The 12,672-nt window shown below is 35.7% G+C and overlaps 2 protein-coding genes and 1 long non-coding RNA gene across 8 annotated transcripts; 1 reads left to right on the top strand and 2 right to left on the bottom strand.

Annotated features, from left to right (window-relative positions):
- The first annotated feature begins 200 nt into the window (after positions 1-200).
- Positions 201-5,627, top strand: LOC109858350 (cyclin-dependent kinase-like 4). 4 transcript variants are annotated; one of them, XM_020435497.1, is made up of 6 exons: positions 201-452; positions 2,459-2,648; positions 4,004-4,351; positions 4,449-4,715; positions 4,800-4,958; positions 5,093-5,627. In XM_020435497.1, the coding sequence occupies exons 1-6, from the start codon at positions 385-387 to the stop codon at positions 5,219-5,221; spliced, it is 1,161 nt and encodes a 386-aa protein (XP_020291086.1). In that variant the 5' UTR covers positions 201-384; the 3' UTR covers positions 5,222-5,627. The 4 variants fall into 4 exon arrangements, with proteins under 4 accessions (XP_020291086.1, XP_020291088.1, XP_020291084.1 ...); XM_020435499.1 differs by lacking the exon at positions 201-452 and adding an exon at positions 886-1,046; XM_020435495.1 differs by lacking the exon at positions 201-452 and adding an exon at positions 1,247-1,452.
- LOC109858351 lies at positions 5,594-6,472 on the bottom strand. Its single transcript, XR_002250611.1, has 2 exons — positions 6,332-6,472; positions 5,594-6,141 (listed from the first exon to the last, which is right to left on the bottom strand). It is a non-coding gene; the product is annotated as an uncharacterized LOC109858351 (long non-coding RNA).
- Positions 6,473-6,935: 463 nt separating this feature from the next.
- On the bottom strand, positions 6,936-12,556 carry LOC109858349. 3 transcript variants are annotated; one of them, XM_020435492.1, is made up of 7 exons: positions 12,308-12,556; positions 11,981-12,230; positions 9,248-9,382; positions 8,097-8,276; positions 7,735-7,965; positions 7,281-7,405; positions 6,936-7,193 (listed from the first exon to the last, which is right to left on the bottom strand). In XM_020435492.1, exons 1-7 carry the CDS (start codon positions 12,460-12,462, stop codon positions 7,037-7,039), a joined length of 1,233 nt encoding a protein of 410 aa, XP_020291081.1. In that variant the 5' UTR covers positions 12,463-12,556; the 3' UTR covers positions 6,936-7,036. The 3 variants fall into 3 exon arrangements, with proteins under 3 accessions (XP_020291081.1, XP_020291083.1, XP_020291082.1); XM_020435494.1 differs by having other exon boundaries at positions 7,321-7,405; XM_020435493.1 differs by lacking the exon at positions 9,248-9,382.
- Positions 12,557-12,672: the final 116 nt, after the last annotated feature.

The following is a 12,672-nucleotide window of genomic DNA, read 5'->3' as shown; positions in this document are numbered from 1 at the left end:
AAATCACAAAAAAAATTACCGATTTGTTTTCTAAATGAACATTTGAATTTATCGGCAATTTTATCGCTTTTCTCGAATCACGTGTCAAGAATCAATCAAAGAAAAACAGGTGCGGGTACGCCGAACGCTGCTCGAAGGATTATCGATCTGTCAGTCGACGTGGTTTTAGGCAAAAGAACGGACGCGTTTCGTATACAGATGAAAACGTGGCCGTTGAGAGCGAATGGTAGTGCCGCCATCGGAGAAACACTGGTTTGTCAATAAACAAGTTCTGTCAACAATGTCGTCGCGTCGAATCAAAGTTGCGACGTTAACGGCAATATTCATCAGGATGCAGCACGAGTACTTCATTCGTAGCGTGAAATTCCTGTGAGAAGCCTGCGAATGGACAAATGGCTTCAAGATAGGAAGCTCTGGCTATTCGGTAGCACGCTACCGTTGCTACCAAGGAGGTAAATCATCAATCGCCGGCGACAACGTCAAAAGCCGCATTACATATCGCTTATATTAATTTAAAAAAAATAAAAAAAACACCTTTCTCTCAAATGTGTCTTCAACGCTCTTCGATTAAGGGAGGATCTGATGCTTCAAAAGTCCATCATTTAAGTCTGGTGGCACTAGAGAAACATTTTTCTATAAACATGCTCTTGATCGCAAGCTCTCACCAATTTCATTCTAAAGTTTATCAAACCTGCTTTGGTCGCGTTTACATTCTTCACTGTCGCAAAAAAAGAAAAGAAATAAAGAAGCATTTTTTGAAAGTACATCAGAGTACGCATCCTCACAGTTTTGCGCTTCGCATTGCGTAACACGTAGGTACTCTATAACCGTCCGTCTATATAACAATCAGGAAAAACATTTTGACCTCTTTCACGGTCAGGATATATAGACACGCGTACGTACGTAAGTACGTACGTACGTACAATATCGATTGTCAATAATCAAGCAACAGTGCGGCGTTTCTTCAGCGATTAGTACTGTCCGGTATGTTCGCCAACAAGGGTGACCTGGCAAGAGTACTCCATGCACTCCATTCTCGGATTTTTGTACGTACTTGACTTTTAATATTGTTCTCTCAAACGTCTCACGTTTTCAACCAGAAAGCAACGCGCATTTCGTTTGTTAAAATAAAATTCTTTATATCACACTCAAATCCATTTTTTAACTAATTATATATACATATACATACGCAAAGCTCGTGAACTTGGCTGCTTAATAATTTACATTTTTGCGCGTCCGTCTTTAACATTCGCATAACCTGACGAAATCCAGTCGCGTACTTTGATTCGCGCACGCAAATTACGTGTCTAAATGTTACAATCAATTGTTGAGATTGCCGGCCCGAGTTGTCGTAACGTCAGAAATCATGCTACGAACGTCCGCGATCATATCCTACATGTGCACATTGAACGACATGGGTTTTGTAAATTATCGACGATGCACACCACAGTGGTAAAAGACGTTTTATTTCCACATGTTTGTTTCTTTTTAATAAATAATATTCTGACGTAGTAGAGATCAAAGGACGAACATGTTCGCAATATTTTTCAAATTCAATTTTTTTCAAAATACATTAACGTCGAAAAAAAAACTCACTCCATCTTCAACTTATTTTTTATCCGGAGTTTCAGCTAAGAATCGCGTCTTTGTTCTGCGATTCGTTCTGCGCGTGTATTTATTGAGTGTTACGTGCAAATATTTCTTTATTAATTTGATGACGGCCCTTGTAACACGATGACGTTCCTATACTCTCTTTAGTCACGCCAGTATGAGTTCGTGAAATTATTTGTGCTAGATCGATATCTTGTTCAGCAGTGTGTTAAATATTAAATAACAACTCGAATGCACATTCTTTCTCATTTCTTATAAAATTCTTCAATTTTAATTTTTCTCACACACACACACACACACACACACATACATATATTATTCAATATTTACCTTTTGTTGCAATTGCTTTCGCAACGACTGTTTAGTTAGCGATAGCGGTGTAATATCGAAAGTTGTATTGATGTTGCTTAAAAACCAAAAACAAAAAAAAATCACAGGAATCACCACAATATTGTTATTACATTATTATATTATTCGATACTGCAATCACTAATTGACGAGTGTTCCGCTGCGCCTGCGCTAAGCCGCGAGTTTGAACGGAGCGAAACTTGCGGAGTAGCTTGACCCTTGGTCATCCGTCGAAATAGTCCGGCCGATATCATTCGTCGCGTTACCATGCTCTTTACGCAACAATTGACATCTTTGCCATGTCTTGCCAAATACAAAAAGTAAATATTCGAAAACCGAGCAAACTTTTCAGAGCGAGATTTTTAATTTTGCTCTCCGTTCTGTTGTATAAAGTTGGCGTTATATTTGCGGCAAAATAATCAGAAAACACTTTTGCGCGCATTACAATAAATTTTCTGAAAATTTATTGTAACATTACGAGGAACATCGTGTGTTGCAGGTCTCGGGCACCGAGCAAAGCCATGGAACGTTACGAACGTCTAGCACGTCTCGGCGAGGGTAGCTACGGTGTTGTCTTCCAGTGTAGGGACCGACAAACTGGAAAATTGGTGGCTGTAAAAAAGTTTCAGCAAACCGAAGACGATCCTCTGATACGCAAGATTGCGCTACGGGAGATTCGTCTTTTGAAGGTCAGTTTTTTTTTTTTTTCATGTTCTGTAGATGCCGTTTTGAAGCGACTTTTAAATTGAAAGTTTGTAATTTAAAAAAAAAAAAATATCACACGTTGAAAAGAGAGAAAATGTTACGATTTTCGCTCTTTAGAGATTTTATACAATTTACTAAATTATTTAATTAGAAAATACAATAATTTTCCCTCAAAATAAAAATGCAACAGTGTACGTTTTTCACACATATATCTTCTCTATTAATGCAATTTATTTTTTAATGTGTAAATATACACAAAATAATTCGAATTGAAACAACAACAATTCTAAAAAAGTTACAAATTTGTTATTAAATTTACAAATTAATAGAAACCCAAACATTTCGCAGCATTACGGTAAATATCACGTGTAAGATTCTTTTCACAAACATAAAAAAAAAAGATTATAACAATCGCTAACGTGTAGTTTCTCGATAAATCTCGGAAACACACGCAACTATCTTTACCGAATATGACGTGTTCGCAAGGGTGAATGACCACCGGAGTTGTTTCTACCTACGCAAGATGACGATTAAAGTTACAAGCGGACTTTAATCATATCAGATGTATCAATTCCACCTCCTATTCCTTAGTGTTTCTTGTACAATATTGTAAAAAAAAAAAAAACACTTTCCTTAAATCATACAGAGATATAAATATTAATTAATCGAAATTTTATCAACTTTTATGTATTTACACGCGAGTAAACTTGGAATTAATTTTGAACAAAGATATGTGATGAAGTTTGATCACACAAATAAAAATAAAATTGAAGGGACTCACAGTCTTTCTTGTCTGTGTGGAATTTACATATTCTTATTTATACGATGTAAGAAGCTTACACAACTCAGAGAGAGAGAGAGAGCTGCGAGAAATAGCCAACGGTCAATATCGTGAGGCGGTCAATACCTTGGCGTGTTCTGGTCTTACCGACCTACCGCGTTATCATTACAATCAACGGGTACGCCACTAACGTATGCGTATTCAAATGAGCTCTCACCGTTACATTTTGACATTTTGCTCCAAGGTTGTTTTTCTCGGTAAGACAGATTCTTCGCGAGGGTGTCTTTTTTGAAGCTAAATAACACGTGTGTATCAAACTTCGCTCGCGTTATTTTTCACAGCCGTTTCTTCAGCCGTTTTCCTTCTTCACTTCGTGTAAGAGATGAGGGAATATCTTTTTTTTTTAAATCTCTAAAATATATAATATTAAATAAAAATACGCATCAAATATACACACAAGGATTGTTTCTAAAATAATTCTGTGTATATAAATTTTTTTTTTCTATTTACGTAATTTAACTAAACAACATAAACAATGTTCCTCTTTGTTTCCCGCAGAATCTCAAGCATCCAAACTTGGTAAATCTTCTGGAAGTCTTCAGACGGAAGAGAAAACTACATCTCGTGTTCGAGTACTGCGAGAACACTCTTTTGAACGAAATGGAGAAGTATCCTAGCGGCTGTCCGGATCTCACAACGAGGCAGATCACTTGGCAGATTCTCCAAGGTATCGCTTATTGCCATCGTCTCGGGTGTGTTCACAGGGACGTAAAGCCGGAGAACATACTCATAACCGCCGACGGTGTGGTAAAGTTGTGCGATTTCGGATTCGCGCGTATGCTCAGTCCCGGTGAGAACTACACGGAATACGTCGCGACCAGGTGGTACAGAGCGCCGGAATTATTGGTAAATGCAAATTTTCGAACTAGCTAGTCGTTGTCATATTTTCATTATAATTTTAATTTTTCGAAGTAAGGAAAATTAATCACATTTGGTTGAGCAGGTCGGGGACACGCAATACGGTACACCGGTCGACGTGTGGGCAATCGGTTGCGTGTTCGCGGAATTAATACGAGGTGAAGCGTTGTGGCCGGGAAAATCCGACGTTGATCAATTATACTTGATACGAAGGACGCTGGGCGACCTCCTGCCGAGACACATGGCTATTTTTCAACAGAACGAATTCTTTACTGGCATCACTCTTCCAGCACCGCAAACGCTCACACCTCTAGAAGATGCTCTGCCACGTGGAAATAGCAGTCCTTTACAAGTAATAACAAGCAAATACAAAAACTGTAACATATATCGAGATTATTGTCCAAGTTTTTTTAATTCGACACAAAAACTTGAATAGCTGGATTTCCTGAAAAAATGCTTGGACAAAGATCCAAATGAAAGGTGGACGTGCGAGCAGTTGTTGCGACACTCTTATTTTGACAACTTTCATTTCAAAATACCGGACGCCGAAGCGGATGAGTTCGAGAAACTTAAAAAATATCGGGAGCGTTCTCGAGTAAGTTCGAAATATGATAGAAAAAATGCGAGACAAAATCGACTCGAGAAAATGAATGTATCACCGTTGTTTCGTAATCTTTAGAAAAGGAAGATCGAACACACTACGTGAATTATAAGTTGTCATATTTTCAGAATACCAACTACAGCCAAATGGTGTTACCGCAATTACCAAAGGCTGGTCCTTCTGTTCACAGTGAAAATCGGCCGAAGAGCTCCTCCATACAGCAAAATTTTGACCATCTACCCACCATAAGAGGCTAATTTAATTAATCTCTTCTGTGATTTTTTGTACATATATTTTCTTAAGCTTTTTGAGAGTGTTCACTTTAATTTATAAAATCTTTAACTTTATAGAAGTTATAAAATTTGTTTTTATACAGGGGTTAAATACTCTGTATTTTTTTTATTGGCATACATTGTTTCTTTGACACAAATTTGAAGATCTTTTCTTAAATTTATTACATATAGACATGAACATGTACAACTCTCTCTTTCTCTCTCTCAAAAAAAAAATATATGTATTATATATAAAATAAAAAAGTTTATATACAAAATAAAGGATTTTCATTTCTCTGTGTATACGACGCATAGATCATAGATGATATGATGTGAAAGCAATAAGAAAACTGTGAATAAAAGGAACAAACTTGTATTATTCCATTTGTGTTTGGTTTGGTGCATATATGGCTCAAAGGACCGTTTCAAGATAGTCCATACGCCATTCTAAGTCTATAGGAATCGTAACACAAGTCCTAAACCGTGGTTTGGGTACAAGCCACGGAGTTGTATGTTCGTTAAAACACTGATANACTGAAGAAGTCGGTGTAAAAACACCGTAAATTGTCCAAAAATATCTAAGCGTAACTACGCACATTATTCCATTTGTGTAAAAAAACAAACATAGATAACATTCTTGCACTAGTAACACACGTGGATAAATTAGATATCACATTTCTCTACGCAATATATCTTTTGTACAATTTGGTTATTGGATGATCGTGTCTTTCCTCCTCAGGTACATAACGCTGTTGATATAAAAACCAACCTATATGAACTCCCACAAATGCTGGTAAAAAGATAACAAGAGTAGCGTTTTGTCTGATGAACGATTTTTTCACCTGAGGTGATTGCATTTTCTGTTCCTTCATATTTTTTCCTCCGTTTCAAAGTGTATTTTGTATCTAAGAAAGAAAAGATTCTTTATGACACATCTTGGTCGCACACAAATGACACATAAATTAAAGAATCCAATCGTTGGCAGGTATCTCCTCCAAAACAACTAATTTAAAATTTATTCGGAAATTTAATCAGAATTTCGTGAACGAATTAACAAAATATCTGTAATGTTGATGTAGAGACTTCTAAACTCACCAAATCGATGGATTCATTTTTCGTAAAACCAGAGAAAAAACGGCAACAAACGCATCTTAGCTGTTGTCTATCGCTTTTCCACCACTATCCTGTTCACTAGCGCTATGTCCACAGCGGTGCACATTAGCAACCACATAATCATGTCCACGAAAATGGACATGATTTGTCGGTGTGAATCCTTGGCGCACGCATCTGGTTCTTTTCCGTGCTATATCCACAGCATGTGGTTCTATTCCATGCTATACGCACGTGCATCAATTTTACTGAAATACCTAAGAGCAGCCATTTTAATGTAATTTCTTACAACGGTTTTGAGCCGCTGTTTTCAGCAGTAAAATCTAACAGAAGTGGATCCACGACAAAGATACAGAATATTGTAATCAAAATTATTAATAAAAATGCACAGACATATATGTATGTAAAAATGTTATAATTATTAGTAAAAATATTTATTTACTGTATTGTTATTATTTCTACATTTCTTTATTTTTTACATTATAATAGCATTATTATTTTTTTTTTTTTTTATCTTTATCCACATTTAGCAGTAAAGCCCGTTCTACATTGATCGCAAGCGCAAACGCAAGGAATAGATCTCGTAGAATCGACCAATCACGCTGGTCAATTGGCTGATTTGATCAATACGATTAGTCAATTCTACCAGACCTGAACAGGCTTAACACAATCCCAGCAAAACACAAGACTCTATGTATCAAATAATGAGACAATCTTAACGTCTTTTCTTAATTTAGGTTTAATATCTCGTTCTAATATAGAAACAGCTCCACTGAAATCCAAGGTTTTTAGTTTTGGTAAAGAGGGTATGCAATTGATAAACTCAGTACTAATATACTGATAATGTCTGAAAAAAAAAGATAAAAAATCGAATATTTAAAATAATGTAGTTTTCTACGTATTTAAATATTTTTGTTTTTCTATTAATATCCACCTTATAGCTAATATTTCTAAATTTCTACAGTCATTTATACCATCAAAATATAATAGAGAATAGTCCTTTATATTATCCCTTGAATGAAGACTAATGATTTTGTCAATCAATTTCAAGTTGTGCCACTAGATTAAAATAATTAATTTTTATTACACATTGCCGTAAATCTCAAAAAATCATTACATTAGTATATATCGTACATATGTACACACACCACTTACTCTCATACACGCCTTTAATTGTGCTAGACCAAAATTCACACAAAATATTTTTTAACTTGGTTTATTTATAAATGTTTATATATGCATTATGACCGTAGACTCAGCTAATACAAATATAAAAGAAATGTTTAATAATAAAGTTTTATAAATATTTGTAGTGACTTTTGGTTTATAGCGAGATAAAGACACGCATGAAATAGGCTGTACAAATGATAGAGGAAGCAAATAAATACTTGTGGACAACATGGAGAGGCAGTACGGATAATCAAGTCCCGCAAACATCTATCTATCTCTACGTCGTAACGCTTGGTAGGCTGTATTTCCCAGCCAAACATATGAACCTCATTTAGACATAGTTGTAAATATCTCGGACATTCTAAATATAATTGTTTTAAATTTTTACATGTTCTACAACACCACGTAAATATTGTGGTGTTTACTGACGTTTTTCGTAAATCTAAAATCTATAAAAACAAATTTATTTTGTAGTAGGTGCTTTCTGTAATAAAAATATATCAATCAAAGAAAAAACTAAATTATAAAAAAAGAAAAAAAGTAAAAAAGTAAGTAATAATTTATAAAAATGAAAATATACCTCTAATTTTTTTAAAACATTCGACCGTGAATATATTTTCATATAATGATACATACAAAGATTCTCATCTATACAAACACATGAATTTATTCTAAGTTCTGTTAAATTTGGAGCAATTAAGCCGAAAAATTGTATAAAGTCCAGTGAAATAGGCCATAATATATTGTTCAAAATTAAGCACTGAAATTAAGAGTGTTGTTAAACAATTTATATAATATAATATAATTGCGGTGTTTCAAAATCTCATTAATAATATTTATAGGTCATGTATTTTTAATATAATAGCTGTACTACCGTAAACAGATAAAAAGTTATACTGAGTCAAAAAATCGTTTACTACTTTGTGAAATTTCCAATAATTATTAATTAAATAAAAATTTACAAATAAGCATGCATTTACACGTGCAAAAGCAATTTAGCGTTTCGCGCACTCACATTAACCACTCACTCTCATTAAATTGCTACGCGTGTGGCAATGAGAAACGTTAATATAACAACGCATATAATATACATTACTAAATATTAATCAATAGCCTTTACGATGACTAAACGCAAAGCATAGCCTTCGCCTTTTGTTATCAAATACACTAATTCTAATTTCGAGATGTCATTAATAATTTTTCTTAATTATTCAATTATTTACAAAAACAATCTCATAAAAAGAAAAAAATACAAGTTACATTTTCTAATATTTGATGCTTTCGCTACGAAACGTCGGTATAAAAATAACACTAACGTGGTTCAAACCCGAATAACATCTTCGAAAGTTACATTTTGTTGCAAACAATAATTTGTGCACTGATATCTAGTTTGTTACATTTTCTAATTTTTACGCGTATACAAAATATTTAAATATCAATATTCTTTTAAATATCAATATTCTTTTTGTCTAAAAAAAAAAAGTAGAATGACAGAAAACCATTAGTGCATTATTATTTGCAACAAAATGTAATTATTATTTTTTTCTGTATGAGAATCTTTCTGTAAATAAATATATTTAAAAAATTAGCATCAATATCTCGACATTAGAATTATTTGTTTAAAAAAAATGCGAAGGGATCATGTTTTCGCAAATCTTTAATACTGACAGTAAAAAATGGAACGCAGCTAATGTTAACTTATTTATGTACTTATAAGAATAAGTTACTTACTGTTAACTTTGACCGGTAATTTACCTTCAAATATATATCTTTTTTTTCAAGTACAAAACGGGTGTTTTCAGATTTCATGCATCTGTTTAATATAAGCTTATTAATTTTTTGACATAGGAGTGTGATATATGAGACCTAAAAAACAATTAAATAAATAAATGTATGCTTTGCAGTAGAAAAAGAAAGAGTAAAACATATACATATATATATATATACTGCGTTCAATTTGAAAAGAAATTTGAGAAGAAAATTTTACTGCGCATAAGGGAAGAAAAGCGGACAAAGTAAGTAGGGATAGCGTTGCATGCGGGATAGGTGGAACCTTAAAGGGTCGTCTACAATGGAGAGTTGTAGGCCGTAACAGTAAGAAATTGACAAATCACAATCGATTATTCTTCTGTACTTTGTCTGTGATTGGTCAATTTCTTACTATTACGGCCTACAACTCTCCATTGTAGACGGCTCTTAATACTTCTATATTGCTAGTCGCGTATCTTCGTAATGAGAGGCACGAGGCCCGAGAAAGAGAGACGCAGGAAGTCCAAATATGGGCATAGATAGTCGAGCGTTATTATGCGCAGGCGCATCTACTAAGCAAGTGCGAGCGAGACAAAGCATTGGAAAGTGAGAGAACGCGAAGAAAGAACGCGAGAAAAAGAAATGTCCAAGCGTGCTTGAATGTTCACTTCTTCTTCTTCTTCTTTGCTGTTATGGCTCTTGCCCCAGTGAGGTAGGAGCATACGCCAGTCTTTGGTATATATTCTCAGAACGAATGTAGGGGGGGGGGGGATGTGCAGTTTTTACCTACTACCACGCGATACACGGCCGTCTTTTCATAGTGGGCGTGCCCATCTATGTCGGGCACGTGCTCAAGATGGTATGACTACGATCGTCTTGTGGGAGGGAAATTAATTCGGGATTACACTCGAATTAATTTTTGGAGGCCCGATTCAGTTCGCCAATCAACCGATAAACTCGGTTGAAAGGGACCGGCCCGGAAAAAATCCTTAGGTGGTGAGCGGATTCGAACTCGGGTTCTCCAGGTTCGCAGCCCCTGCACTCAGGCCGCGAGACCACTGGGCCGGTCTTTTGAATGTTCACCGCATGCGCACCATAGACTTATATAATAGACGGAACATTTATATGACGAAGTTGAAGACAACATTAAAAGACAGAAATAGTGCTGGAGTAGTTGTTTCTCTCTCTTACAATAAGATGGTGGGGAACCAATCTTCTCACAAGTCTATGCTATCACCTTTCACTATCACTTTCTCTCAACTGACTCTCGAACTCTATCTTCGTTGCTCTCGGCCTGCTGCGGCCACCAATCAACTCACTGCTAGAAAAGAAGAGAACTACTCCACGACTATTTCTGTCTCTTTTAACAAAGACTTCAGCTCCTCTTACACGTTCCGTCTATTATATAAGTCTATGCTTTTGCATAACGCATAACGCATAAAGCCCGTTCTACATTGATCGCAAGCGCAAACGCAAGATATAGATCTCGTAGAATTGACCAATCACGCTGGTCAATTGGCTGATTTGATCAATACGATTAGTCAATTCTACCAGAACTGTTTCTTGCGTTTGCGCTTGCGATCAATGTAGAACAAGCTTAAGAGTTTCTGCGATAGTTTTTCGTGGACATGGTTTTATTCCGTGCTATGAGAACACCGACGTGGTGAGGATACATACACAAGCGAGAACCGTCATCATCATCGACATAATGGGTGCGTTCAGACAACTCAACAGTTGCACAACGGTTGAGAGATAATCACTTCTGATTGGGTCATACTTTTGGAACCGCATCAGATTTTGAAGAATAGTCCTATCATAAGTGATGATCTCTCAACTGTTGAGTTGTCTGAACGCACCCAAATATGTCTGCACTCTTCCACATATATGTAATACTCCTATATTGCTAGTCGCGTATCTTCGCAATGAGAGGCACGAGGCCCGAGAAAGGGAGACGCACGAAGTCCAAATATGGACATAGATGGTCGAGCGTCATTATGTTCACCGCATGCGCACAAAGCAGCTGGAGAGAGAGGCTACTATATTGTCTGCATCGTAACGGTAAGCTTCAGGTCGGCACCGTACTAGCAATATAGGAGTATTACATATATGCTCTTCTACGAGCGCACACGACAACGGTCTCGCTTGTGTGCGTATCCTCACCACGTCGGTGTTCTCATAGCACGGAATAGAACCATGTCCACGAAAAACTATCGCAGAAACTCTTATGGCCGTGGCCGCTCTCAGGCTTCTCTCTGGATTGACTGAGGCCCAATTTCTTCATATCTCCCGATCTTCATATCTATCCTCTATATAAAGATATACAAAAAGATATACTTTATCGTTTAAAGTTATCCAAAACTTATTTACAGCCAATTTTTTCACTTCTAGATAAGTTTTCGATAACTTTATCTAGAAGATATCTTCCAAAATTGATTCTCCTTATTGGTTCTCAGAGGAATTTATCCAGAGGATAGCTATCGAGAGGTATGAAGAAATCGGCCGTTAGAAGTGAAGAAATTGGGCATGACACATGTTACGCAAATTATGCTACGTGGAAAGGTGGCGAGAATTCATGGGACTTTTCAGCTATGGTTTCAGCGTCGCACGTAATCACGTGATTCCGACTTGACGCTAGCGTTAATATACAATAAAGTGAAAAGAAAAAAAAGATAGAAAAGAATCAATTCTATTGAATAATAGAGAATCTTGACTTACCGTTTCTGGAGTGATATAAAAATCTTCTAAAGTTAATTCCTCAAGGTCGGTGAATGATAGTAAAATTTCATGAATATAGTTTATTGTTCCATCGTGCACGTGGTGGCAGCATCGATTACCATTTATCGTCAAATTTTTTGTACGGGATAGTAAAAATAAGCGAGAAAATTTCATATCAGTCTTTAGATAAATTGTAATTTTTTTCCATAAAGTACGGTCTTTTACTATTCGTTCTAATTTTTTGCAACTTCTATGATTAAAAATAATTATGTATAAAAAGAAAACTTATGATAAAAAATGTGAAATACAAGAACAAAAATAACTTACAATGAGAGATTCATAAGATCTTCAGGACGCAAATGTTTAAATATAGCAAGTAAAATCTCATCTGAGCAATTTAGAAGAAATGAATTCTCGTACATTTCATTCAAAACTGTTTCTTCAAGTTTTACTTTTTCAAAATGCACTCGTTTAACCGACATTTTAATTGTTTTTGCACTTCCAAAAAAAATAAATCAAGAAACAATATATCTCAGTTCTTCTGAACACACTTATCATTTCTTTCGAGGACTTTGATCGACTGCAATGGCAGACAAAACCAGTGTTTGCAGTTTTACAGTTTTCTTACAGCATACCGCAGGGGTAGGGCTGTGTTCAGTTAAGCAAGATGGAACGAACTAATGCAGGAAATG

Source organism: Pseudomyrmex gracilis, unplaced genomic scaffold (assembly GCF_002006095.1).
Source record: "Pseudomyrmex gracilis isolate BER0280 unplaced genomic scaffold, ASM200609v1 scaffold_198, whole genome shotgun sequence".
Taxonomy (NCBI): Eukaryota; Metazoa; Arthropoda; class Insecta; order Hymenoptera; family Formicidae; genus Pseudomyrmex; species Pseudomyrmex gracilis.
Note: the sequence above shows the minus strand (reverse complement) of the source record. Positions and strands in the feature narration are given on the sequence as shown.

Excerpts from the sequence above, each read along its gene's own strand:
- LOC109858350 (XM_020435495.1), top strand. The coding sequence starts at position 1,367 with ATGCTACGAACGTCCGCGATCATATCCTACATGTGCACATTGAACGAC. Across the intron at positions 4,352-4,448 it reads ACAGAGCGCCGGAATTATTG|GTCGGGGACACGCAATACGG; the intron begins GTAAATGCAAAT and ends TTGGTTGAGCAG. Across the intron at positions 4,716-4,799 it reads GAAATAGCAGTCCTTTACAA|CTGGATTTCCTGAAAAAATG; the intron begins GTAATAACAAGC and ends AAACTTGAATAG.
- LOC109858349 (XM_020435492.1), bottom strand. The coding sequence starts at position 12,462 with ATGTCGGTTAAACGAGTGCATTTTGAAAAAGTAAAACTTGAAGAAACA. Across the intron at positions 7,406-7,734 it reads CCTCTCCATGTTGTCCACAA|TGGCACAACTTGAAATTGAT; the intron begins GTATTTATTTGC and ends ATTTTAATCTAG. Across the intron at positions 7,194-7,280 it reads TTAGAAATATTAGCTATAAG|ACATTATCAGTATATTAGTA; the intron begins GTGGATATTAAT and ends TTTTTTTTTCAG.